Consider the following 25,087-nt stretch of genomic DNA (forward strand, 5'->3'; position numbering starts at 1 on the left):
GTCAATGAGATTGTATTGCTGTTTTCCCTTTACTGAATAAATTCCCTTGCATTGGAGCTGACAGTCTGCTCTGTGAAGGGGATCTATTTTCTGCTGCATAGCATTTGTCCTACAACTTGATTGAGTTCCAACATTTCTTCATCCTGATCTCACCTAACATACTTCTGATTCATTGTCTTATGAAGGTCAGAGTGCAGGAATGTTTGGAAGAGGCATAGGCACAGGGAAGTGTAGACTAACCAGTCTTCTGAAGAATGGCATTAACTGTTCAGAGTGAGGCTTCTAAAGAAGCCCTGCTCACTTGAAGATATTAAAACTCCATAGTACTTTTAATGTGAGCTAAAGTGGTTAGCAAAGTACCACACCAAAACTGTCAGCATTTTTAAATGAGAAGGAATGTTATTTGTCTTCTGTAAGGACATAATCCCACCTCTTTGTATAATATATATGTGTATGTGTAAATGTTTGTAAAGCTGGAATCAGGATACAGACCAGCTCCTGAAAATCTGAATTCATTAACACTTCAACAAATGCTTTCAGATACTATCCATGTTGTCTATATATGTGTGGACAGTTGCTGTCTTTACTCAGTAACTTAACCTGTTTCTGGATTTCACTAAATTAAAAACAAATAGCTGGCATGTCAGGGAAAAAAAAGTGCTTTTTTAAACAATGTTTTTGTCATAATATTTAATTCTATAAAGTAATTCTGTGAAATTTTGCTTATCCTTGTTGAAATTCCACCTATCCTAAACTATCATTATTGATGGGGTGGGGAAAGTCACGAGAGCCATATTAACTAGACCTTTCAATGTTTAGTAGGTACCTTAAATCCAGTCTCATATACTCAACATTGCATCACCACTATGGCTGCACCATCCTGGAGATGTCTGACCCCAGAAGATGGAGATCTTGATGGTAGCTTTGGCCAGCAGAATGGAGGAACAATTCAGGAAGAAAGGGGACTCGGTTTTCTGCTGAAACAGGAAGATCGAGAGATACAAGACTCATACTTACACCTTTTTAACAAACTTGACATCGCAGTGAAGGAAATGAAGCAATATGTCATTCAGATAAATAAGTGAGTAAAGAATCCTGCAGGCACTGCAGAGAGTAACTCTGATAAAAATGAGCATTAACCTCAGAAAACACATTGTGCCTGTTGGTCCCAACTGTCAAGCTCTGAAGCTGCCTGTCCACACAGGCACTTGTGTTCCTACTCATTGCTGGTTCTGTCAGACCTCCTCCTATTATTGTCCTTTGCTATTAAAAGTCTATCTAAGTTCCATAGTCACTGTTTTCCTTACTATATGTTCCAATGTAAGAATTTATTTGGTGCCAACAGCCACTTTGGAATTGCATCTAGACATAGTCCCTACCCCTGTGATTTTGTCTGTCATGGGGCAGACCAAGCAAGACTTATGGCTTCAGGCAGCTTTTGCTGTGACACCTGTGGTGTACTTTCCTCTTTTGGACTTTTTCTATTTTTCTCTTTCTCATCGTGGGTCTCCTGGTAGGAATGAAGGATTTGAGTAGCACACTTGTGTATAACTGGGAAGATTTTGGTAGCAGGGGCTGCAGGGGTGGTCTGTGTGGGAAGAGGCCGTAAGGTGCCCTAAGCCACTCACAGACACTTCCAGGAATCCCAGTAATGAAAAAGAACAGTCCATTATGCACAAAAACTTCCACTAACTGGAAAGCATGTTGGAGCCTTGGCACAAACATACTTAAGAAAGGGCACTAGCTGGTGGATAGAGCTGAGGCTCTGCTAGGAGAAACTTAGTGCCTTGGACAGAGAAAGTGAGGACTTTGGTGAATTAAAACCAGAGCCTTTTCAGGCCATTATGGTCGTGTTGATTAAACTGTACTTCATGGAGGTTGGGTTACTATGGACACAGCACCTTGTGTGAACAGATTCAGGGGTTTCAATGAACCCTTCTCAGAGCCTGCAGTTTTACACAGCTGTAGTCTATGTAAAATGCTGGTAAGGGTACTTTTGGTTTTACTGAGCTGAATTGCAGCCACTCCAGTCATTATACCTCAATTGTGAGAATTCCTACAGGTCCCTGAGAGCTCTGTCTTCTACTTTTGCAGACTTCTGTCCACCATAACAGAACCTACAGAAGGTGGTGCCTGTGAGCCACCATCTACTGAGGAGACCTCTCCACCCTCCCTGGGAACAGAAGAGGGTGATCCTGACAAAGCTGAGCATGGTGGAATCAAGAAAGTCTGTTTCAAAGTTTCTGAGGAGGACCAGGAAGACTCTGGACATGACACAATGAGTTTCAGAGATTCCTACAGGTTAGTCTGAAGATTGTGCCCCTTTTACCTTACTAATGTGATGTTTTGAAGTTCTAATCCAGGTATGAATTCAACAAGCAGGTTATTTCCCAGTCAATCAGTTATTCTATGTTCACTTGTTAAAGTATTCACTAGCTGTATTTTATTACATGTAGACATACACAGCAAAAAATCCTTCCCTCATAACAATGCCAAAGTACTACTGATGCTAGAAAATGGAATAAAATGAGATGAATAGGTCTAGTGTGACTTTCCCTTTCTGTGTCATGTAGCTGGAAACTTCAGCAGCTCAGCAGAGTTTGCAGACTGCTTCATCTTGTAATAGCTGCTATTTTAAGGGCATGTTTCCATTCAGTCCTGCAAACAATTTTCCCAAAAGTCTAAGACACTGAGAAATAGAAATGGACGTGGAGGTTTTTATTTTTAATGGCCTTTTGAAACCACAAATGCAAATGTTTATTTAGGTGTCTCAAAATCTTGGTTTTGGGACGTGATTGTCTGCTGCTTCTGTAGGAATATTTGCTACCAAAGGAAGTTGCACACACTCCAAGTCTGTCTGTCTTGGGAGGAAACATTTGGAAACTCAGCTACAGAAGAAACGGAATAACAAATTGTGGTCACATCTGGCCATTCAGTTTTACATCTCTCTAACAGGCCGTTTTTACCTTTGCAGTAGGGCCATAGGACTTTGCTGTATGAAGGATTAAAGACATTTTACTGTGAGTTGGGAGAGGGTTACAGTAACCTGGGTGATGCATCTTTGAAACTTCCATGCTACAGGCCTCGTTCTTCACTTGTGGTTAGTTTTGGACTGGCACAAGTTAGGGAGATGACAGACTCAGGACAGCTTGCATTGGAAGGAGTCTCTGATGCCCATATGCTCCAATCTCTCCCTCAGAACAAGTCCAACAGGGTTGGTTGCTCAGTGTCTTGTGCAGTTCGATGTCGAATGTCTCCAAGGACAGCAAATACAAAGTCAGAGAAGGAACAGAACTAACACTCACAATGTTGAGATCTGTGGCAGCTATTTGTTGTGCAGGATTTGAAAATATGCTCTGAAGCTTTTCTATTGAAATGTGCTGGATTTCTTTCAGTGTTAGTAGAAATCCCATTTATGAACACTGCTTAGTTTAAATGGTTTCTATCACTGAGGTGAATCTATTCTGGGTAACAAAGTGACATCAAAAACAGTCTCTGTCGGTCTATCACTTGCTCCAAATTTTACATGTAAGTGTAAGATGAGAAAGATTATTCTGTTTTGTCTTTAGCAGACAGAGAATTAAGAATATATTACAAATAATAGTTACTCAAGGGGGAATAAAATGTATTTTGATGGGTTTTGATCTTAAAAACTAGTGAGGAGTTACAAAAAAAAGCAAATTAGAGTTAAGAAAATATCTTGTTTGCATTACCCATGCTTCTTTCTGCAGGATCATTTGGAGGTGTAATTCAGATTTCCTAAGGGTTCATGCAGCAGAGTTGTTCCCATAAGTATTAGTCTTCTTCAGAGAACGTGATTTCTGTGATAACAGGTTTAACCCCCGTTAGGGTTCTTTCAACTGCACTTTTATTATTCTCTGATCTCAGTCTAAAACAAAAACAGAGGGAAAGACAATATGGAGAATTTTGTAGGCTTTGTTTTGGGCTTGTGCCGTTACAACCACTGTCTCGCTCAGTTGGAGGGGGACAAACAGAGATCCTTTTACTTTATTTTTGTGGTCAGTTTAGGATCTGTGGTGCCTGATTCTCTGGCAGTATAAATCAGAGCCTGGGTGTCAGGACAGCTGTTTTTCAGTGACGTTTGCTTTTCTTTCTAGTGAGTGTAACAGTAACCGGGACTCGGTGTTGTCATACACCAGCGTACGGAGCAACAGCTCTTACCTGGGCAGTGATGAGATGGGATCAGGTGAGTGTGTGTGTAGGGTACGTGCATATTTCTCATACCAGACACCTTAGTAGAGGTGGTAAGTCTTTGCTGATTATAAGCACTTCATGTTGAAGTTGCAAACGTGGTTTCTTCAAAACTAATCACAAGAACATAGAGATTTGTTCTTTTTTTTCTAATGAATCACAGTGAATTTGGAATGTGGAAGAGATATTAGCCAGGGATAATCTTTCTTCATTGGACATTTGCTTTATGTGAAAAGTCATGACTATAAATTTGAGATAAAGCAGCAATCATTTTTCAGCCACTCCAGTGTGATAGTGTGCTGTGGTATCAGTGATGTCATCAGAGATTACATCTGTAAGACAGTTAAAAGCTTTTCCTCTTTCCTTTTTTAGGAGATGAGCTTCCTAATGATATGAGAATTCCTTTAGACAAACAAGACAAACTTCATGGCTGTCTGGAACATCTATTTAACCAGGTATGTAAAGTGTTATTCCTACACTCAATTGCTTTCTCTTTATCAGTGTCAGTACAAGAAATTGGAATTGCCAAATTGTTTAACGAAATCATATCTTGAGGGAAGGCAAATGTATCAAGATTTTAAGGTACAGTGTAAGCAAGTATTTTATAGGACAGTTTGAGGAATCAATTTTGTCACTAAGCAGACTGTCTTCTGTGATTTAAACAAGGCTGACCTGCCTTGTCACAGACAGACTAAGGGGAAAAGAACTTTCATGGTAAAAGGAAAAGGTGAACAAAATTCTAATACGTTGTATGAGCTAAATGGATCACACTTACAGACCTCAGGAGAGTCTTCACAACTTTAGCCAACATTTGTCTTTATAGATGTACAGCACCAGAGAATTCTTTTGTATTATCTTTTATCTCATCAGCATGTAGATCATCATTGTGCTGCATTTAGTGTGAGACTCTCGAGGGTAGTTCCTGGTTAGAAAGCCTTAATGCTATTTGTCAATGAGAAATCATTCCAAATTATCTAGAGTGTAATGGCTTTAGCATTTTCCCCACAAGAGTTCTGTTCAGATTTTCTTCTGTAAATCTCCCTAACACTGGTGGAAAAACTCCAATTGTAGGTTGATGCAATCAATGCACTTCTAAAAGGACCAGTAATAACCAAGGCCTTTGAAGAAACCAAGCACTTTCCAATGGACCACAGTTTGCAAGGTAAGGAAAAAGCTTGATTTTATTTCATAGAGTGCTTTGCTAGATTTTGAGAGCTTTCTGTGAATGCACATTTACTATATGGCCACAGTTACTTAGCCATGCAGGTCTACCCAGCCACACTGAGTGGCAGGTACCAGGTCTGACCATGGAAATTTTGCAGCCTGAAAAGGTCATTTTCACATGAATTCCTTCTGAAACACACAGAACACTTTTCTGTTGTACACTGCTGAATCCTCAGAGCTCTTTCACAAGTCTCCAGATCTGTCCTTTGATGTGAATACAAATATGTAGCTCAGAAGGTATGAGGCAGAGATAAGTCAGATAAAAGGTAAATGAACGTTCAGATAAGCTGATGAGGGGCTGACCACTGTAGATCTGAGGCACCAAAAGGTTCTGCCTGAGTTTGCTTCATGACTTATCCATCTGAAGAAAAGTAGAAGAGTTGCCAGAGTAAACTGATCCTCACATGACACTTATTTTGAAAACTGATTCCCATAGAGAGCAAACAAATGATACTGTGTTTTCTTTTTCCTCAGAGAGCATGATGAGACTTTAGTCTGAATGGATTTGGGGCCCAGGATGTGGTTTCTTTTCTCACTGAAATACACAGGGCTTCATTTTCTGAACATTTGCTGCATTTCCTTTCTCACTTAAAATCTGAAATGTTTCCTGCTATTCTAACTATACTTCAGGTGCTCTAGTCATGACTTCTGCTCCCACCTGGATGAGCTCTGCTCTGAAGTTGCAGTGGCAAACTCTAGAAGAGGCCTTTTTTTGCTTTTACTTCCTCTAAATTCCGTGAAGTTCTGTGACATGAATCATCTCTACAAACACATTTCTGTGGAATATCTGTTAGTGTTTCCATGCCCTGTTTGAATGAAGTGAAGAAATAACAGACACCCTCTGTTCACTTCCTTTATTTTAGTTTGCTTAAACAGAGTCTCATTTATTAAAACTAGATTCATCACATTGAGAGAGTCTTTTCTTTAGCTGCTGAAATTAACTGAAGATCCCACATTTGTCACACTAAGGAACAAACTCTGCTTATGTTCAGCTGGAATCCCAGACCAAAATGTCTGTTTAATAGCTGCCATAGACACTTTTCAGTGATGGATGTCAACTTGAGTGCTGTGCCCTCTCTACTCATAAATGGTTATTTGGCAGTTTTCCTGTGTTTCTCTGTCTGCTTATGCATTTTATCACCAACAGTGGGGTATTTGGCTTTGCTACATAGCTGATCTTGGAGAATAAATCTTCTACTCTATAATTAAGTAATTAGCTTCCATCAGGTAAAAGGAAGCAGAATGTTTCATAATATCTCATCAGTATTGTGGGATGTGACAGCTGCAACCTAAAAATTGGTCTGATTCTGCACAGCCAGAATCTCTAGATATAGCTGATACAGCTGCTGGCACATTATTAAAGGCAGACAAAACAGAAGGGAATTCTGTACAGTGAGCAGTGCAGAGCTTCCTGTACGTCACTTGAGGGCCACAATGCTGAAAACAATTCCAGGAGACTGCTGATCATGAGGTTATGGGAATAACCCTTTGAATTTTTCCATTTTAGGTCTGTTTCAGAACGTTTTTCCACTCACAGTTGTTGCTTTTGATACTGTATCTCTGCTTTAATCTGTAGACACATTATAACTAATGAGCCACTCTCAGCTGTTTAGCATTTCCTTAATAGCTAACAAACTCCACTTTTACTAGAATTTAAACAGAAGGAAGAAACCACAGTGAGGTGCCGCAATAATATCCAAGCCAGCATTCAGGAAGATCCATGGAACCTTCCTCTGCGCATCAAGAACCTTGTTGAAATCATACAGAAACACGTAGAAGGTGTGTGAGTGACGAAGAGTTTGTTACCAGCTTCAGGGAGAAAAGACCTTGATCTGATCAAGTCTAGCAGTTCCTTTTAGCATCTGATGTCCATTTGTATTAGGGCTGTACCAGGCTCTGAGGAGAAGAGGTACAAGCTTGTTTGCAGAGACCCAGTGCTGTATGGTAAAGTCTCACCTGTGCAGCAGTTCCAAACAACTTTCTCTCCCTAATTTAAATTCATCAGCCCATTCAGACAGTGTGACATCAGACTCATCTATTTCCCTGTGCTGGTTTTAACCCTTTTAGGAAATGGAGAGATACGTTCCAAAATGAAATGAGTGCTAATCAGATCCTAAACCATCAGATACTAAACTAAATCAACCTGGCCTGGTTGAGCTGGAACAGGAGCCAGATCTGATTGCAGTTCAGTACAAGGTGCTAGATAGAAATCACCTCCTTGGGGATTCATCTACAAGTGCAATTTGTTTCCAATAATTCATAGTAGTTAACAGTCTTCAGCCTGTAAAACTATTTGTTTTATGCTATTTGGTTTATAACATGTCTGTGAGAGTGAGCACAAGAGAAATCTGAAATGGCCACACAGGCCCAGGGGTTGTGGGGAATGAGGAGATATTAACCAAATGCAATCCAATCTCTCTTGGTATCATGTTGACTGGAGCATTCTTTTTCTTCCCTGTTTTAGATGGGAAAAATCAGCTGCTTTTGGCCTTGTTAAAATGCACAGGTAAGGGGGTTTAATTTGTTGCAAAGCAACAACATATATATAGAAGTCTCTGACACTCAACAGCTTTATGTGCCTGCATGTGCATACATCAGTGTCCTGTTTTCCCTTAGTATTTAGGTTTTTCCCTGGCATTTTATGGAAATATTTCCCATGCCCTGCATCTAGGGCAACCTTTCCATGCACCTGACATCTGTTCTGCAGTTGCATTATTTCAGTTCACTGTAGGCTGCTTGTGTTACCTGGCTGGTTGCTGATGTTTCAATAGCACTGTTTTTCTTTTTACTGTCTTCATTTTTCTGCTTTGTACACTCCTCCTCCCCAGATGGCCTTTACTGTTCCCTTCTGTGGTAAGAACATGCAGCAAAATTAAGACCTATTGCACAACTTTCTGTGAGACTGTGGGCTCTGTCATCTTTCCAAACAGAGCAGATGTGTTAGAAGTTAGGATTGTGTATGCTGGACTTATAGCCAGAAGCAGACTAAGAACCCAAATGTACAGGCAGCAGCTAAATACACTGTGCTCATCAATGGTCTGATACCCTGCACGAAACACTGAGCTTGCAGATGAAGGGACAGGCCTTTCCCAGGCCTGAACGTGTGCTCTTTCTGTAATTGAGTCACTTATTTGATGCACTTTTGTTTGAAAAATGAGCTAATAACTGGAATAGGTTGTCATTATTTCCCTGTGCCAGGCTTGATTTTGAAGTTGCAGAAAGAAGGGGAGAGATTTGTATGGATGCCAGGGCTGGTGGAGAGTCTGCCCAAAGCAGCCCGTGATGTCAGCCTGGTGTCCATAAAGGCAGGTTTATTGATGGCAGATATAATAACTGCCTCAGTCTTTACCTGTGCCCCATCTCCTTCAGCATTTCTTTGAACATCCTTTGGGAAGAATGGAGGAGCAGATTGCCCTGAAGTGGCTACTACTACTTTAGTGGCACTACTAAAAGCTTTGGTTGTGTGTGAGACTATGGCCCAAGGCCTGGAGTGTGTTAGTTGGTCTATTGTGTTCAGTGCTTTATAAAAAGAATCCAGATCTTCAAAGCCTCTGGGTGATGTCTTCAGCCTCTTTCTCTGGGGAACACCGCCTTCACAATGAGCGACTGCTGACTGCAGTGTCTGCTGGAGGAGCCCAGGGTGCCTGGGAAGTAACTCTTCACTTATTCATGTGCCTCTTTGGCCTGCAATCCCCTTAAGTGTGACGAGGCTGATTTGACCAGCATGTGGCTGCCTGGCAGGCAGACTGGAAGCAAAGTTAACACAGGGGAAATTCTCCCAGGAAACATAAACCAATTGGTACCGTATGGGCAGGCCTAGTTAATGCATTAAGCATATGGGGAGCTCACAAAATACAGATGGATGAGGGAAGATGAATCTCTAATAGCCCAGGAGAGAAGTAGTGGCAGAGACCTTCTTTCATGAATTCTCTTGCTTCTGTAAACATAAAAAGAAGGGAATTGGTCCAGATATGGCACTAAGGAGTTACAGCCCTTCCCAGTCAGAAGAATGAGCATGCAGATGGCAGAGGTAGAATAAACAGTCAAGTGGACTAGAAAATGTTCAAACCTGCATGTACTGCAGCTGTGCTGTCTTTCTTTATACACTCAGGTCACAGCAAGAAGAGGTTATCTAGTAAGCCTGCTAAGCTACAGCAGAAGCCAAATGTCATGCACACACACACACAACTGCTTCTTTGGCAGTAAGATTAAAGACAAATGTACTCATGACTTCTTTGTGCTTCTCTCCCCTTCTCTGGCAGATACTGAGCTACAGCTGAGACGTGATTCCATCTTCTGTCAGTCTCTTGTGGCTGCTATTTGCACCTTTTCAGAGCAATTGCTGGCTGCACTCAACTATCGATACAACAACAACGGGGAATACGAAGAGAGCAGCAGAGACGCCAGCAGAAAATGGCTGGAACAGATAGCAGCCACTGGTGTTTTACTGAACTACCAGTCTCTTCTCTCCCCCACTGTGGTAAGATGAAGAATTGTGGCACCCTTGGGTCTACTGACACTTGCCTGTAACTTCTCTGCCACTCAGAGCACAGGCAGGGCCCGTCATTCTAGCAGCATGTTTAGTTGTTCACTACAGTACCCCCTGGAGATTCCCATTGCTGACAATCACATGCCAAATATTCCATAACCCGTCATTTTAATCTCCTCACAAATACTGGACCCACTCTCATGCTAGAACACTATAGGGATCTGGCTGCCTCTCTGTTTAGAATGATGCTGCTGCACTTTAGGTTTCGCACTCGGCTGCGGGTGAGGCGTGTGTGCCCTGCCATCTCCTGGTGAGAACACACATCTCAACAAAAGGAGGGGAAAACTTCCGAGTTTGGATGTAAGAGCGTGGACACAGTGCAAGTCTAGGCTTTTGTTCTTACACTGGACTGCAGTGTCTCTCTCACTTGCATGCTGCTGGTGTTTGAGGCACCATGTGTATAGAGGAGCTGCTCTTGCTGAGTTCATCTGCACCTAATGAACAGTTAAGCCACAGCTACAATAGATGGGCTCTGTAACTAAAAATGTTAAGCAAAAAGAAGTATACAAAAGACAAGTAGCTCTAGCACTAGTGTGGGTTTGGGTTTTTTAAATGCAATCCAAACTATATGCATGTGTAACTGCTATTTCTTTACATTGCATAGCCCACGTGGACATTTCTTTCTCAGCAACTGATACACTGTTCTTCATATTCGTAGGTACAGAGTAAATTTTGGAGAAAGAGATCCCTTCAAACTTAGTCCTTAAATGTTTCTACTGATGTGAATCACATCAAGTGACATCTAAGGAAAGAGAGGCTAAACTTGTATCACAAAGCTAAGGAGGCATTAGTAAGTGCCTGTCTGGAATGAAGTTAATGGAAGGCTTCACAACCTGCTCTAGGTCTCCTGAGCCGAAGCATGCCCATAATGACCATACCTTCCTGCCACTGCTGCCTTTCTGGCAACGTATAACCTACTGATGTCTGTTTCTTTGCTCTCCAGAAGGAGGAGCGTACCATGCTGGAAGACATCCATGTCACTCTGATTGAACTGGACAAAGTTGCCTTCTATTTCAAGCAACTAGATGAAAGTCTTGTAGCAAGTGAGTTCTGTGCCCAGTGTCCCACCCTGCTGGATCTCTCTCCGAGCTGACTGACTATGAGATGCCATGAAACAAGATGGGATTTTAGTTATTAACCATGTTTATGGCATTAGCACCAAACCCCATGCCAGGCCAGGCTAACTGTGGGTTGTTTTAGGTGTAATATTTCAGAGCCTGCATTCTCTCAGTAAAGGCTCTCCTTTCTGTCTCTTCTTCATCTAATGGTGGAGATGACAAATGTCCTTAGGTAATCTAACAAACTCAGATAGCAATGGTTTCACATTTCTCCTGCTCTGGTAAAGCAGCGAGTGTTTTATCTTTGTTTCTCCAGATACTCATGTCTTCTACCACATCGAAGGAAGTCGTCAGGCCTTGAAGGTTATCTTTTATCTTGACAGCTACTACTTCTCCAAACTGCCATCTCGGTTTCAGAATGGGGGAAGCTTGAAACTACACACGGTGCTCTTTACAAAAGGTGTCTATAAAAACCTTTCTTGAGAAAAATAAGCTCACTGATGGTGCTGAAAGATTTCAAAATAAAGAATGACTGAAACTCATAATCTAGTGCAGCTGAGGACTACAGAGGTATTTGAGAAGCAGATGTTTCTGTTCTAGGAAGACCTGGGGAGTGCTAGACTCTAGAGTGAGACACAGTCATGAGAACAAGATATGCCTGTTCAGGGCTTTTTTATGTCTTCCTGCAAAGGCCATGGAGACATTAGATCAAACTGCATGGACAATCTGATGTGGTATGGTATCAGGAGATGTTCCCAGGCCAGACAGGAGTCTTTTTAAAAGCATGCACCATGACAGAATCATCTGGGCTGGAAATTGACTTGATAAGCAAATGTTCACACTAAAATACAAGACAGGAAATTTCCTTCCAGGGGATATTAATGAAGAGTAACTGCTGTTAGATAGAACAGTGTCTGTGAAGCTCACCCTTATGATATCACCACTGTATTTCCATCCTAAGGAATGCATTAGATTTATGCAGGAATAGAACCAGCCTTGACCTGATCCAACAGTCATTTGCTGAGCAGCGGGAACAGAGAGAAATAAATTAATAAAAAGAAAATGACTAACGTAGATTTAATAAAATGTTTCCTTCTTCAGCTCTGGAGAGTACAGAAGGGCAATCACAACCAGTTGGCTCACTTCTGGAAGAACTGCCACAGCAAATTAATAGCGTTTCACTTGAAAAAGTGCAGCAATACTACCGTAAACTCAGGTATTTCATGCTTCTCCTTTGCTTTAAAAGGCATTAGAAAGAGCACTCCTTGCTAAGGACCTTAAAAAGTAATGGAAAAGAGATTTTGTTCCTGTAGGTTTCTTGTACAAATATGATTTTTGTGTGGGGAAACTTGATAGTTTTTAACCTCATCCTGAAGTAGTTCACTGTACAGGATTCAGTTCCCATCTAATTGGATCTCAGATTTTTGTGCAAAGCTAAAATTGCAGAAAAAAGGGATTTGGAATATTTTAGTACAGACTCTGAAAATTACTGCAATCAAAATGGTTCACTAAGAAAGCAGATCCTGATGGACAAGATTTTTGGCATAGCCTTCTCAGATGGTTTATACAAGACAATATACATGTATGTGCTTGAAATGAGACACACCAGCTAATGGAGTCCTTGCTGGCCTTTTTGCAGGACATTTTACCTAGAGAGATCAAACTTGCCCACTGATTCCAATACTACTGCAGTGAAGATTGACCAGGTATTGTTACTGTGTTTGTTTCTACAGTAAATTCTCTCATAGAAAGATTATTTTTACATCTCTAAAATGCCAGTCCTGGGATATCCATATGACAGTCATGTCCAAACAACGTTTGGGATGTTTAAAAGCGTTCTCTGCCCTAAGGAAGTGATCTGAATTTCTCTGAAGCTTGGCTACAGTTCTTTTGTTTGGGAGAAAATGTGCAGAACTGGGATAGGCACAAAGCCCTTAACTTGGGCACTAATATGTGTCCACATCACCCTGTCTGCCTGTGATTTTAGAGAAATGAGTCTTCCTGTCCCATGGATGCATAACAATGAACAAACGTTCAATTTGCAAGTTGTGCTTCCTTCACAGTTACAGAGAAACACCAGGAAAATACTACTTGCCAGCATCTCATGTAAAGGCAATCTATCCAACTGGGCATCTGAATGTGTGTGTAAGACATTACATACTACTACAGGGAAGACAAATTCAGTCCATCTTTGCAATTGCAATATACATTGTGAACAATCCATGCTATTTGTGCTAAATGCAAAAAAATTGCCCCAAGCCTAAGTTATTGTTTGTATTTTTCCACTTCCAAAGTTCATATATATTCTGAATAGTTGTTACTGTGTGGCAGTTACTCTTGTGTAGATTATTGTGCTTAGGCATAGGATAAAGAATTGTACATGTCTCTCTACCCAAAGGCATAAGTTTGCCATTGATGCATTCTTTTATTGCTTTGTTTAGCTTATTCGCCCCATTAATGCAATGGATGAGCTTTGCAGGCTGATGAAGTCTTTCATTAATACTAAACCAACCCAGTCAGGATATTCTGTCAGCCACACATCAGGAGCTGGCCTGCTACCTATATCCTCTGAGCTCTGTTACCGACTTGGAGCCTGTCAGATCACTATGTGTGGCACTGGGATGCAGAGGTAAGGTGTAAGAAGCTGTTGTATTACTGGTGTGATGAGAACTTTTGTCTTTTCTAGAGATTTAAGCAATATATTTGATTCTGTTCAAAGCAATAGAAAGGTAGATCATAAGGGAATATAAAAAGGACCTAAGTCTACTTCCATCTTTATTTTAGGCTAGGTTATGACTTCATACTTTTAAAAATTGTTAATATTGCCACAGAAATGTTTTTGTTTCACTGCATCAGTCAGTGCAACTGAGTGATCTCATGGCATTTAACTTTCAGTCAAGGTTCCCTTTGGTCACACCCTCAAAATGCAGGAAGTTGCTCAAAAATAGCTTTAGAATCTGGAAATTCAGGACTGAGGTCAGCTTAGAGCTTTGTAAGTGGAAAGACAGACAAAAAAGATATCAAATGCTAGCTAACAGAAGTCAGACTCAGCAGGTAAGCATCCTGTGCATACCTGTTTCTACATTTCTAACTGGGATCTGCGATTTCCCCTCTCTCACCCCCGCGGCAGGAGCACGCTGAGCGTGTCGCTGGAGCAGGCAGCCATCCTGGCCCGCAGCCACGGGCTGCTGCCCAAGTGCATCATGCAAGCTACAGACATCATGCGAAAGCAAGTGAGTATTTGGGTGTCTGTCTGCTGCCTGCCACTGTTTTCAGTCCAGTAACATCACTGTGCAAACACCAGTTTATTGTTGTGCACCACAGATCTCCAGAGCCACACTTCTGTCCATGTCTGAATGGCTGCACATGTATGTGAGAGGAACAAATTAGCTGCTGCCTGTACAGCCATTAAAGTAATTGCCATTGTGTACATTATTTAGAATGTGTTGCCTTGGGTTGTAGAAAGTAGAAACCATTCAGTATATTTAAGACAATTTCTGTATATAAAAAACCCAAGTCTCCATCACAGTGTTAAATAGTAGAAATTCCCTAGTGCCAGACAGCAGTGCTGGTAAAGTGCTTTGGGACTCGTTCCATCTTTTAAGTAAACACAGATGACTAATGTATCCACCCAATGGATTCCAAATCTTCTAAAAGTAGTTAATGGATTCTCAAATAGAAACCATACTCCCATTATAATATTTTCCCCTAAGGATCAGATGCTTTATCAATACTGTCAGTACCATAAATTCTCTGTTTCCTCAGGGACCAAGGGTTGAAATCTCTGCCAAGAATCTGAAAGTGATGGACCAAATGCCACAGTGTGCACCTCGGTAGGTTGTTATGTGTTATGCATTTTCTCTGAGTGCTGGTTTTATGTTTCTGTAACTGTTGTGGAGTTCCTGTTACAACCAAAGATCTACTTAGCAACAGTGTTGGGAAAAAGACAAAATTGCTGTTCTCCTTTCTCACTCTACTGAACTAAGTGCACTGTAGATTAATCAGTTGTGCTGCTTACAATAACCTATCAGAGAGAAGGGTCTTTTTTGGCCTGTTGCTGTGAGTTGGCAAAGATAGTGACTGACAGCTGTCTGTGGAATGCTTAGAAAATCCCAAATGGCAAGTCTGACTGCAGATGTACAAAGCTAATTCATAGGCTAACAGTATTGTGTGCTTGGAAGAGTTTGATTGTTTAGTTGTGGAAGGACAGGTTTAAGAACAAGCACTTCAAGACAGAATGACCACAGAGGAGGATCAGACCTAAGGAGGATCGGTTGCCCAGGGTTATATATGCTTTGGTCTAGAAGACAACATTGAAAAACACTGTCTGTTTGTACATCTAAGAGATATTCATCTCTCTCCACAGGATATGAATACCTTTTATTTTTAAGGAAAGTGTCTCTTTCTGGCCAATTTCCTCCAATTTCATAGATCAGAGAGAAGAGAGTATTCTTTAATAAACTGTACCACAGCACTTTCCCTCAATGATGATAAGAAATCATGATTTAGATGACAATGTATACTGAATCCCTCTGCACAACTATCAGAGGAACTCTGATTCTTCCCTCATTAATGGCAGCATTTACTGAGGGCAACCCAGTTCTGGCATGCAGAAATCAGCATGGGAAAAGATCCAGTGAAGTCTGCCATCCCTTCAGACAGAGCTAGCACTGGAGTCCCCCAAACAGCTTTAGCCTAGTGTCACAAAGATTTGCTTAAAGCTTGCTTTTTAATGAGTGTATTACTTACCCCTTAAGACTTCTGAGTTAGCCTGAACAAGCCTCATCTGTTTTCTTTTTCTTATTTGCTCCTCAAAATGTTTCTAGGAAATGATTTTAAACTTCAGAGTCTGTGAGGATGCTTACTGTAACAGTCTGGCCTTGGCTTATTTTCTCAGACCTTAAAAAGAACAATATTTTGCATTTAGAACCTTATCCTTCTGTCAGATTGCAATTGCTATTTCAAAAAGGAATAAAATAATAGCCAGTTGGGCTCCTGCAGCACGTCCCCAGTGTCGTACATCAGCGTTTCAGCAGCGTGCTTATTTTGCTTTATTAATGGCTGTACATTAATTTGGTTTCATTTTTATGACCATAACAGCATGCCATCTTGAAAAAAAACCAGCTTTACCAACAAATCCTAAGATAAGACATTTCTCTTCTTTCATATCCACTCTATATCACAATGACAAATTCCAGGACTATTTACTTGGATCATTTTGGGGCAATAAAGCTCAGATACGTGTGTTCCCACTGGATTCTATCATCATAATGTGAAATAAAACTGAGCAAAGTTAAAAGCAGATCTGGTAAATTAATGTTAACTCTCAAGATTCTATTTCCCAGCATTGAGGTTGCCAAACTCTGTAGTAGCAGTCTTGAATGAGAAGTTATAAAAGACTTGAGTTTGTTCAAATATAAGTTAGAAAAAGGCAGGACAAAGCTACCACAAGCAGTTGTGTAGGATGAGAGTGGAGATGCACAGAGGGGTAACCACTGGCCTCAACTTGCTAATCTTGTGATTCAGAGAATTGCTCTGAAAACAGGATTACTGATTTTCAAGTTTGTTCAGCCATGTCAATGAGGAAATGCATTCTTCCAGCAGTTTGGTGTCTGTCTGTATGAGGGGTGAACTCCTTTGTTCAGGAAAAACGCTGAACTGGGTTTAAAACAAAGAAATAGAAAAAGAGAGAAGAGGCTGTTGAAGACCCAAATTGGGCCAAAGTTTAAATGGAGTCTCAAATTTAATTTAAACATTAACTGTAAATACTTTGTTAGTAAACCACTACTGGCACTTCTGAGGTTGCAATTATTAAAGTTAGATGTAGTGTTGTTCTGGGTGTTAGGTTTCCTCTCAAGCTTGCAGGAGTGATAAAGGAGGAGCTGACTGTCATACACTATGGCAATATCTTTGTGATCATCCCTGTCATAATACCACACTCTTTGTCTGCCTGACAGACTCTATAGGTTGTGCCAGCCACCTACAGATGGAGATTTATAAAAGTGAGAGAGGCAGCTCCACTGCAACGTCATTAAAGCATCCAAGGACGAGCAGCCCCGTGTGAGGACCCGCACTAACCACTGATGGTGCTGAGGCAGGAAGGACAAGGTACTGCTCTGGTTTCCATGGGGCTGAACCTGCTGGACCCAGGCACTGGGAATCTGCCTTCCAACTCCTGCAGCATGTGCAGGATTCTTGTATTGCTTTGACTTCCTGAAGGAATTCTTGAACCAAGCACCACGGAGCTAAGGTGGATGTTACAGCCTGGAACAGTGACAGTTGTACTTCAAGAACAGGTGGTGTTGCTGGTGACTTGTTTGTGCAGCCACCTGGAAGTTGTGGACTTCAAGATTTGGTTTGGTGAAGAGAATCCAGAACGATGCCCCTCTCCTTGTACCACGACTGGCATCCATTCCATTGCCAGCATAGTTCTGGTCAGTGTCCCTGAGCAGCAGCTTCACAAACACCACTTTTTCATGAACTGGCCTGCACTTTCCAACAACAAATAGCACAATCTATGGTTTATTCAAATATGGACAGAACGAATTTCTTCTGGAGCAATTTTCCACTTCAGCCCAGTGAGAATCAATCTCTCTATGCTGCAGACTATACATTCCATAGTACTTCCTAACATCACTTCATTTTACTTACTGTAGCTTTCAGGTTTTTGATTAACTCTTTTTACTAATGCCCTATTATGCACTCTAGAAATACAGACCTATTTAAGAGGAGAGATTGGGAGTGAAGGATTTGAAAGGAAACTTTACAAAGGAAAAAAATACAGTCTTATAATCTGATTATTTGAACAGATGTAGTTTTTAAAACAGGTCAGAAGAACTATACTTATTTATGTGGAGTGGAATATGTGTTTTCGATCATGTTATTATATATACAAGATTTAAATAAAAATTATATTGTTTAAAATGGGACCAAGATGCTGGCAGTTACACAGCTGCTCCCAGTTTACTGAAAAAAAGAAATCTACATTATTTAAAACCTTTCAATATTTAAGTAGTCTTTAATACAGTTATTAAGATGTATTAGGGATGCTCTTAAGTTAAAAGGATAAAAGGAATCATGTATATAATGTACTTTATTTTTTCTTGTTTGAAAAATTGTTCTGCATCCTGTCAGTATTATCCTAAGCACAGTAATGTTATCCAAGTTACTGGCTGAAACTGATTGAAACATGTCAGCAGTCTCAGGACCGAAATCGTCATCTTCTAGAGCGAGTGCCTTAACACAACCACCCATCCCAAACGCCTTTCTGCTCTGGCAGGCGGCAGGAGGAGGGTATGCAGAAACTGCCCTTTCCTTGGCTTCTCCACAGCCTCATTTAGAGCAGTTCCTGCTTAGGGGACCCAGGAGCGCTTTGCAGTGATGGATATTCTAGAAAATAAAGGTTTGGGGTTGTTACTTGTGATGCTGTTTGGTTTTCAGCTGGTTTCATTTTGTTCTATTAACATCCACCCCACTCAAACTGAAATTAGACTTTTCCCATTTGGATATGAAGGTCTCTTGCTTTTTTTTCCTGGTAACTTCCACACAACATGGCTGAGAGAGTTTGGGGGCACAGGTTGTTCTGAACCTTGTTTCTTTTTAGGGGTTTTTTTTGTCTTCACTCACAGACTGAAGTAATTTGGAATGCATTTTGGTTCTTCTCTTACTTTTACCTGTTTCCTCTGACCTACAGCAACCTCTTACAGGCAAGTAGGACAACCCATCCCTGGCCAGCTGTGGCCACAGGGGTTTGTTACCAAGCAGATGTACAGATCATTATTCCAATGTGCTTTTGGGTTAATTGGGGAAGAGTTATTCTTGCCCTGTGCTGTTTGAAGAAGAGATGGATATTTCTTTACTAAATCCTCAACTTAAAATGTACTTAGTATAATAACAACTGTAGGAACACCCCAAAATCAAAGGAGCACGCAGGCCCAATCCTCCCTTTGTCTGCATCAGCTCTGCTCAGGGAGCTGCAGCAGTTCCCACAGCCCAGGGAGGATCCTGGCCCACGCTCAGGCAGTCTCTGTAACCAGCAGAGAGTCATGGAAGGGTATTGAAGGGCATTGACACTGTGCACTGTTTTACATCCAAATGTATATGCTATTCTCATTGAAAATGTGATAGAAGTTTTTATTATTAAAAGTTGGTTTACATTATAAGGAAAGAAAGTATGATCTTATTTTTCTGTTATAGCCTTTAGTTCCTTTGCTCTCTTAAATTCTATTGAACAGGTTAAGTTCTGATATTTTTATGGAGCAATGAGGAGTCAGAAGCTTAAACTCTAAGGGAAAAGTTGCTTTTGATGGCAGCTCAAACTGGCAGTATAGAGCTAAAAACTCTTCCCTCTTGTGCAGTGTCAGCTACTGATGTGGTTTCTCTGGAGACTTGCTATTAAAGTAGAAAAGAGAAATTCTTTTGATGCTGTAAAATTGGAGAATTTGAATCCAGTGCTGGGTAAAAAAAAGCAGGTTTAAGTGGAAAATAAGAGGGCAATGTACAAGCCAACCTGCAAGGAGAGAGTAGATTAGGTCTGCAGAATTTCCATGGCTAAAAGCAAAGTGAGAATCAGACCTGCAACCCTGAGCAAGTGCAGACTTCATAGATCTGAAGCATCTGAGAGATACCATGGAAGTGTGGAAAACATGGAAAACAGTCAAGATGGAGAAAAGGGAAACCAGCAGCATGCTGATGAGGTGTGGAAGGAGCTGGCTAAAGGAAAGAAGGCTACATTAAAAAGAAAGTGGGGGTTGGGTGGCGAAGGCAAGTGGGATTTCTTATGTATTGGTCTTGTAACTGAATTTGCTTAGAGTTTTCATCAATCACTGAAGCACAGATAGGAGGAGGCTGGGGTCGATGTTAAATTGAGAGGCACTAATCTGGAGAAGGATCTGGTTACACACACAAAAAAACCCTGGAAGAATGCTGAAGGGGAGGAAAGGAATGGGATAAAATTTTACAGCACAAATATTAGCTCATACACCTGAAGATTAAGTGAAGTAATTTGCTATATTCCTTGTTAATTGATAATAAAAAGACTTTGGTTATAAAGTTTGTTACAAAATGGCTCTGATGCAATTTGATAGACTCAAAGGATCTGGCTGTTAGGAGACAAATTTCCAGTTGGGATGGAGAAGCATTCAGGCCATTGTGCAGTGGCCAAATAATTAAGTAAAATTACAGCAGCTGCATGTTAAGGGAAGATACTAAAGTGGTATCAGTAAAGTGGATACAGTTCTGTAAGAGAAGACCAGAAGAACTTGACTTATTTAGCCTAAAACACAAGTATAGCTGATGTCTTTCTAACAAGATAATAATGAAAAAGGTAAAGACAGTTCAATCTAAATATAACCAGCAGGAGAAAAAGGACTATGAGCATCCAGGGATAAATATGGGCTGAAAATTAGTTGTTCTGGACCCTGGAAATGGACTTTTTTCCCAATGATACTGTGACCAAAAAATAATACCATTCACAAAGAGGCTTTTAAAAGGTGAAGCAGTGGTGGCCAGAGTGGCTGGAGAGCCTCTGAGTGGGGCCGTTCCCAGTCCAGCCCCATGTGGCTGCAGAAGCTGTTTGGCTGTGACACGAGACAGTCTGAACAGTCACTGCTTTGGCTGAGTGGAAAAAAAGGTGGGGAAAAAGATAAACATCACCAGGAAACATATTAAAAACCTCTGCTTTTAATTCCCATAACTATATTGAGAGCATCTGAAAGATGACTGAGTATATATTTGATCTGCCCCATTCCAGGATTCAGAAGTACTATGCATTGATGCCATCAAGGAACCTAATTTAACATATTTCATTTCATTAGGGAAAGATGAGAAACTTGTATTTATGTGTGAAGTTTCTTTGACTCCCTTCTCTTCAGCAGTTCCTGCTTGAAGAATATCAGAATTGAGGACAGAAGGGAACGTTAGGTGAATCCCATTTTTAAGATATGGTCTTGGCAAGAGGATGTTCAGTTGGAATTTCAGAGTAGCATCCTTTAGTTTCTACAAGAATTGATCATTCTTTTATCAAGCAGTTTGGCATAAGGATAATAATGTTTATATAAAGGTCCTTCTAACTGTCAGTGTGTGTACCCTGAGAATCAGGCTCTGATGTGCTCTTGCAGTCACTGTGCCAGAGGAAGGATCTGTTGGTACCTGGACTCCAAGCAGTTGAGTGGGTTACACCTTTGGGTTCTGACACCTCCAGTGGCTTCACTGCTGCATTCAGGAGCAAGCTGGTTCTCTCAGAGCAATAGGTTTGCTTTTTGTAGTTAACCTTTCACAGATGTTTCTAGACGAGCTAAGACCACAAGATGAAAATCGCTGCACTAGTACACCACAGAACAACTAACTTATTGAAATGGACAGAGAGCTTTGGAAAGGCCTTTACTTTTGCCCTTTTTACAGAGGGTAGGAATGGCCACAGCATGACTATAGGTTAGACCAAATTTAAGAGGCTTTTAACACTTAATTGAGGATCAGCTGCAGGAGCTCAAGTAAGGTTGCTGTAGCATTGCTGCATTTACAGCTGGGTTTGCACCTGAGATCAGTTACCTCCTCTGGGCAGGGGGCAATTCTGAAAGGACACAAGCTGTATAGAATGTTTTTGCATGAAACAGAACTTTTAGGGAAATGTTCCAGAGATGATATTTTTATATCAGTTGGTGGGATTGGCATTTTCAAATGTTTTGTAAAAAGAAAAAGAATGTACAGAATATTTGACAGGGTTTTTCCAGTTAAGTTTGAGGGTTTCTAGTGTACTAATAGTGTTATATTTTTCCTCATGTGTCTGTATTTTTAACTGAACACATGTACCCTGCATTAAGATAAAAGTCTTAATATAATTTGTTCAACTTTTTGTGTTGTATTGTCTAATGCATGTTGTCATTTTGGCATTAATGCTCCTTGTGTGTTTGGTACCCTGTGTGCTGTCAGGGCTGGAATCAAGCTATTCAGCCAACACTGTCCCAATGGTCAGAATGATGGGTCTTCTGTCAGACAAGATCCAGAGCACTTCTCTTGGGTTTGGAAGGTTGGAAGATACCTGAACAGGGGACATTTCTGTTGGGTAATTAAAAACACTTGAGCTACTGCTTTAAGCAGAACCTTTTGAACTTCAAGAAGGCTGAGAAAGTGAAAAAGTAAAATGCATTTGATGGTCAAGTCCTTTTCTGTTGAGTGGGACAAGGGACAATTAGAAGAGCTCTTTGCTGCTGTGTGCAAACTGCATTCTGTCATTATAGGGCATGAACTTAACTACTAAATCCCTTTTCACCTCCTCTGCAAAAAGACAGACAAAAACTTGAGCCAGGAAAATGCATTGCTGCCTTGGATTCCCCCAGCTGTGCATCTAAAAGTATTCTTGACTCTGAAACTGAGACAGGTCTGAAGTTTTCCTGTTAAAGGGGTTTTTATGTTCTGACACTTATTCAGAATAGAAAATTGGCTACATGTATTATTTCCAGGGTGTATGTGTTGTGTCTAATGCACAGAAACCCAGCAGTTAGAATGAAGCAGCTCTGGCAGACTTCCCTAATCACCTTGCTCTACTCAGAAATGCCTCTTGCCTTTGATGAAACCACTCAGCTTGTCAGTGCTCTCAGCTACCTCTAAACTGGGAACTCTTTGTTTTCCTGTCTGCATTTGGGGAACCTTTCCATTCACTGAAAGAATCAACTGAAGAGACGAAATCTGCACACCTGAGAGGCTTCAGTAGGTTTCCAGGAAAGAAGAGAATAACACAGGAGTTAAATTCCTTCATCTGTGCCTCTGATCAAGATACTATGACTTGGGCTTCCTTCTCTTAATAGCAACAGAGAGAAACATGTCAAAGGAGAGATTCAAGAACAGTTTTGTTTGTGGTCTCCTGCGTGGTGAAAAATGAACTTCTGTCTTTTCCCATTAGTGCATGTTGAGATGGGTCAGGCTTGGGTTCTCAGCCAAGATCACCCTGTCAAATTCCTAAAGTCCTTGAAGTCTAGTAGCCTGAATGTATAAGGCAAGGACAAGCCTCTAGTTTTTAAACATTGGTTTTAAACAGTGGTTTCATTTCCACTTCATTTGCAAGAAACTTAAAAGAAGTGCTACTGGTTCAGCAACTCCTGAACAAGAGACCTGGTTCAGAGTACAGAACCGTGGGACAGAAAACAGAGAGAAACAAAGCCATCATGAAGCAGTACCAGGCTCCAAGCAGTATTTTATGACAGAAATCAGAGAATGAGGCCAGCTGGGGCATGTCTTCCCCTTCTCACTAAGTTATGGAGAGCTGTGTGATCACACCTCAAGTTTTTGGAGATACTAATCTGTTTCAGAGGCTGCTTCAGAAGAGGAGGAAGAGGGAAATCAGAAAAATAAGGAAAATAGGCATAAGCAATTAAGTTAAGAAGGAGACCTCAACTAGTAAGCTCTCCTTGTGAGGGTAAGGCAAAAAGGGACACCAGAGCAGTCTTACAGAGTGCATTAAGATCCCCACCCAATGTTTCTCAACCCACCAAGAGCCCAACATTCCCCACTTACTTCACCAGCATCAGTTTTTACAAGGTTCCTGTCCTTTTCCCTGGTGAATTTGACTGGCTTTCTCTCCAGCCTGCTTTCTCCTTTGATGATTATCAGCTGGGCAATCAGCTGGTCACTAGAAGAATTAACCCCTTGCTTACTGGAAAGCAACTGAGATGGCTGTGGATTGTTTCACTTTACTGTTCAGGAGAGGTGAGAGGTAGGGATTGTGACTGTGCCAGTTCTCTGCCTCAGAGTCTTAACAGCATGTTCAATAGCCTGGCCTCATAAGCTGCCTTGAGCAAAGAACAAATAGCACCAGGGAGTCTTCAAAATGAGGACTCCCACTAGGACATCAGTACTAACCCCAGCCATGGCTTGCCCTGAAGTGGTGTGAAGCAAAATCCTGCTGCCTTTCAACACAGGGGCTGTACAACAGCAACAGAAACTATTTTTAGAAGGCCTCTGACAACTCTTTTTCCTTGTACAGCCACTGGGAACAGTGGCTCACCCAGGGGCCCGCTAAGTGCCAAGGGGCAGTGCTGAAGCCCTGCTGACACTGCGTGCTGTGCTCGCTGTCTGCTCCCAGCTCAGCAGCTGCTGCATCAGCTGCAGCCCCAGCACCCCCTGAGCCCACCCGCCTCCAAACCTGCCCCGTGCAGGGTAAGTCTGGGGAGGAAGACACAGTGCTTGTCCTCTGTCTGGTCTCCACCTGGGCTCTGCATTATGCTGGGCAGTTTTTGGCTACATCTGACATACAGCATTCAGCTGCAGTGTTATTTCCAGTTTCAAAGGGTTTTTAAAGGTTGTTTGTCCTGTGCTCGTTTCAGGTGCTCTGCAGGGATTCCTTGTCTCCATCTTACAGAGAGCTTCCCTTAAATAAATGTCTGTCTGTCTCAGCTGGGTTGTTCTGTCTGCTGCCACTTTCACAAATACATCACGATTTTCTCCCATGCAGCAGCCAATAACAGTCACTCATGTGTCTACATCCACTGGTGGCTACAGAGCTTCACTAAAGTATCTGCACACGCCACACCATTTCAGGTCATCACATTCACATAGGAAAAGGTGACATTTGGGCTGTGGGCTGCTGCACAGCACATCTCAGTTTCTATTTTCAATTAGTTGTGTTTTCTGTCCCAAAGTCTAGTGAATGGCTGACAGACTTTTGAATGAGTCAGTGCAAAGTAACATCTTCTCTATGGAGCAAAAAGGAACAAAGATGACCTTTTTTTGCAGGTTTTTTCTTCTTAATTGCAATGATTCCTTGTCAAAACCGCACTTCTGGTGGTTTTTCAGTTGCAGAAGCCGTGTCCAGGTCTGTCTGTGGTTAAGATGGATTCTCTAGGAGCAAAAAGATGAGTGAAATTGATAAGTGTAAAAACGTAGGCTGACCAGGAAATGTTCCTGAAAGTATCACTGATGAGATGAAAGTACAGGCCCTTAGGTGACATTCTGACCACCCTGGACCTACAAAGCACACGGTTTGAGTGAGTAAAATTGAGCTATTGAATTAGCTGCAAGAACAAGAGGCAAAACCCATGGGTTACACTAG

The 25,087-nt window shown here is 41.3% G+C and overlaps 1 protein-coding gene across 2 annotated transcripts in view; it reads left to right on the forward strand.

The window, feature by feature from the left end:
• PREX1 (phosphatidylinositol-3,4,5-trisphosphate dependent Rac exchange factor 1) overlaps positions 1-21,881 on the forward strand; it is a 149,071-nt gene extending 127,190 nt beyond the window's left edge. Inside the window, exons 25-40 of one of the 2 annotated variants that reach the window (XM_062008779.1) lie at positions 820-1,081; positions 2,095-2,301; positions 4,119-4,207; positions 4,585-4,667; positions 5,284-5,374; positions 7,087-7,215; positions 7,901-7,942; positions 9,699-9,916; positions 10,929-11,028; positions 11,360-11,503; positions 12,145-12,259; positions 12,683-12,749; positions 13,485-13,672; positions 14,174-14,276; positions 14,809-14,876; positions 17,001-21,881. In XM_062008779.1, coding sequence (XP_061864763.1) covers positions 820-1,081; positions 2,095-2,301; positions 4,119-4,207; positions 4,585-4,667; positions 5,284-5,374; positions 7,087-7,215; positions 7,901-7,942; positions 9,699-9,916; positions 10,929-11,028; positions 11,360-11,503; positions 12,145-12,259; positions 12,683-12,749; positions 13,485-13,672; positions 14,174-14,276; positions 14,809-14,876; positions 17,001-17,043 — 1,949 coding nt within the window. In that variant the 3' untranslated portion in view covers positions 17,044-21,881. The remainder of the gene's footprint in view (positions 1-819; positions 1,082-2,094; positions 2,302-4,118; positions 4,208-4,584; positions 4,668-5,283; positions 5,375-7,086; positions 7,216-7,900; positions 7,943-9,698; positions 9,917-10,928; positions 11,029-11,359; positions 11,504-12,144; positions 12,260-12,682; positions 12,750-13,484; positions 13,673-14,173; positions 14,277-14,808; positions 14,877-17,000) is intronic. The other variant, XM_062008780.1, reaches the window with a different exon arrangement.
• Positions 21,882-25,087: the final 3,206 nt, after the last annotated feature.

This window comes from Colius striatus, chromosome 16 (assembly GCF_028858725.1).
Source record: "Colius striatus isolate bColStr4 chromosome 16, bColStr4.1.hap1, whole genome shotgun sequence".
Taxonomy (NCBI): domain Eukaryota; kingdom Metazoa; phylum Chordata; class Aves; order Coliiformes; family Coliidae; genus Colius; species Colius striatus.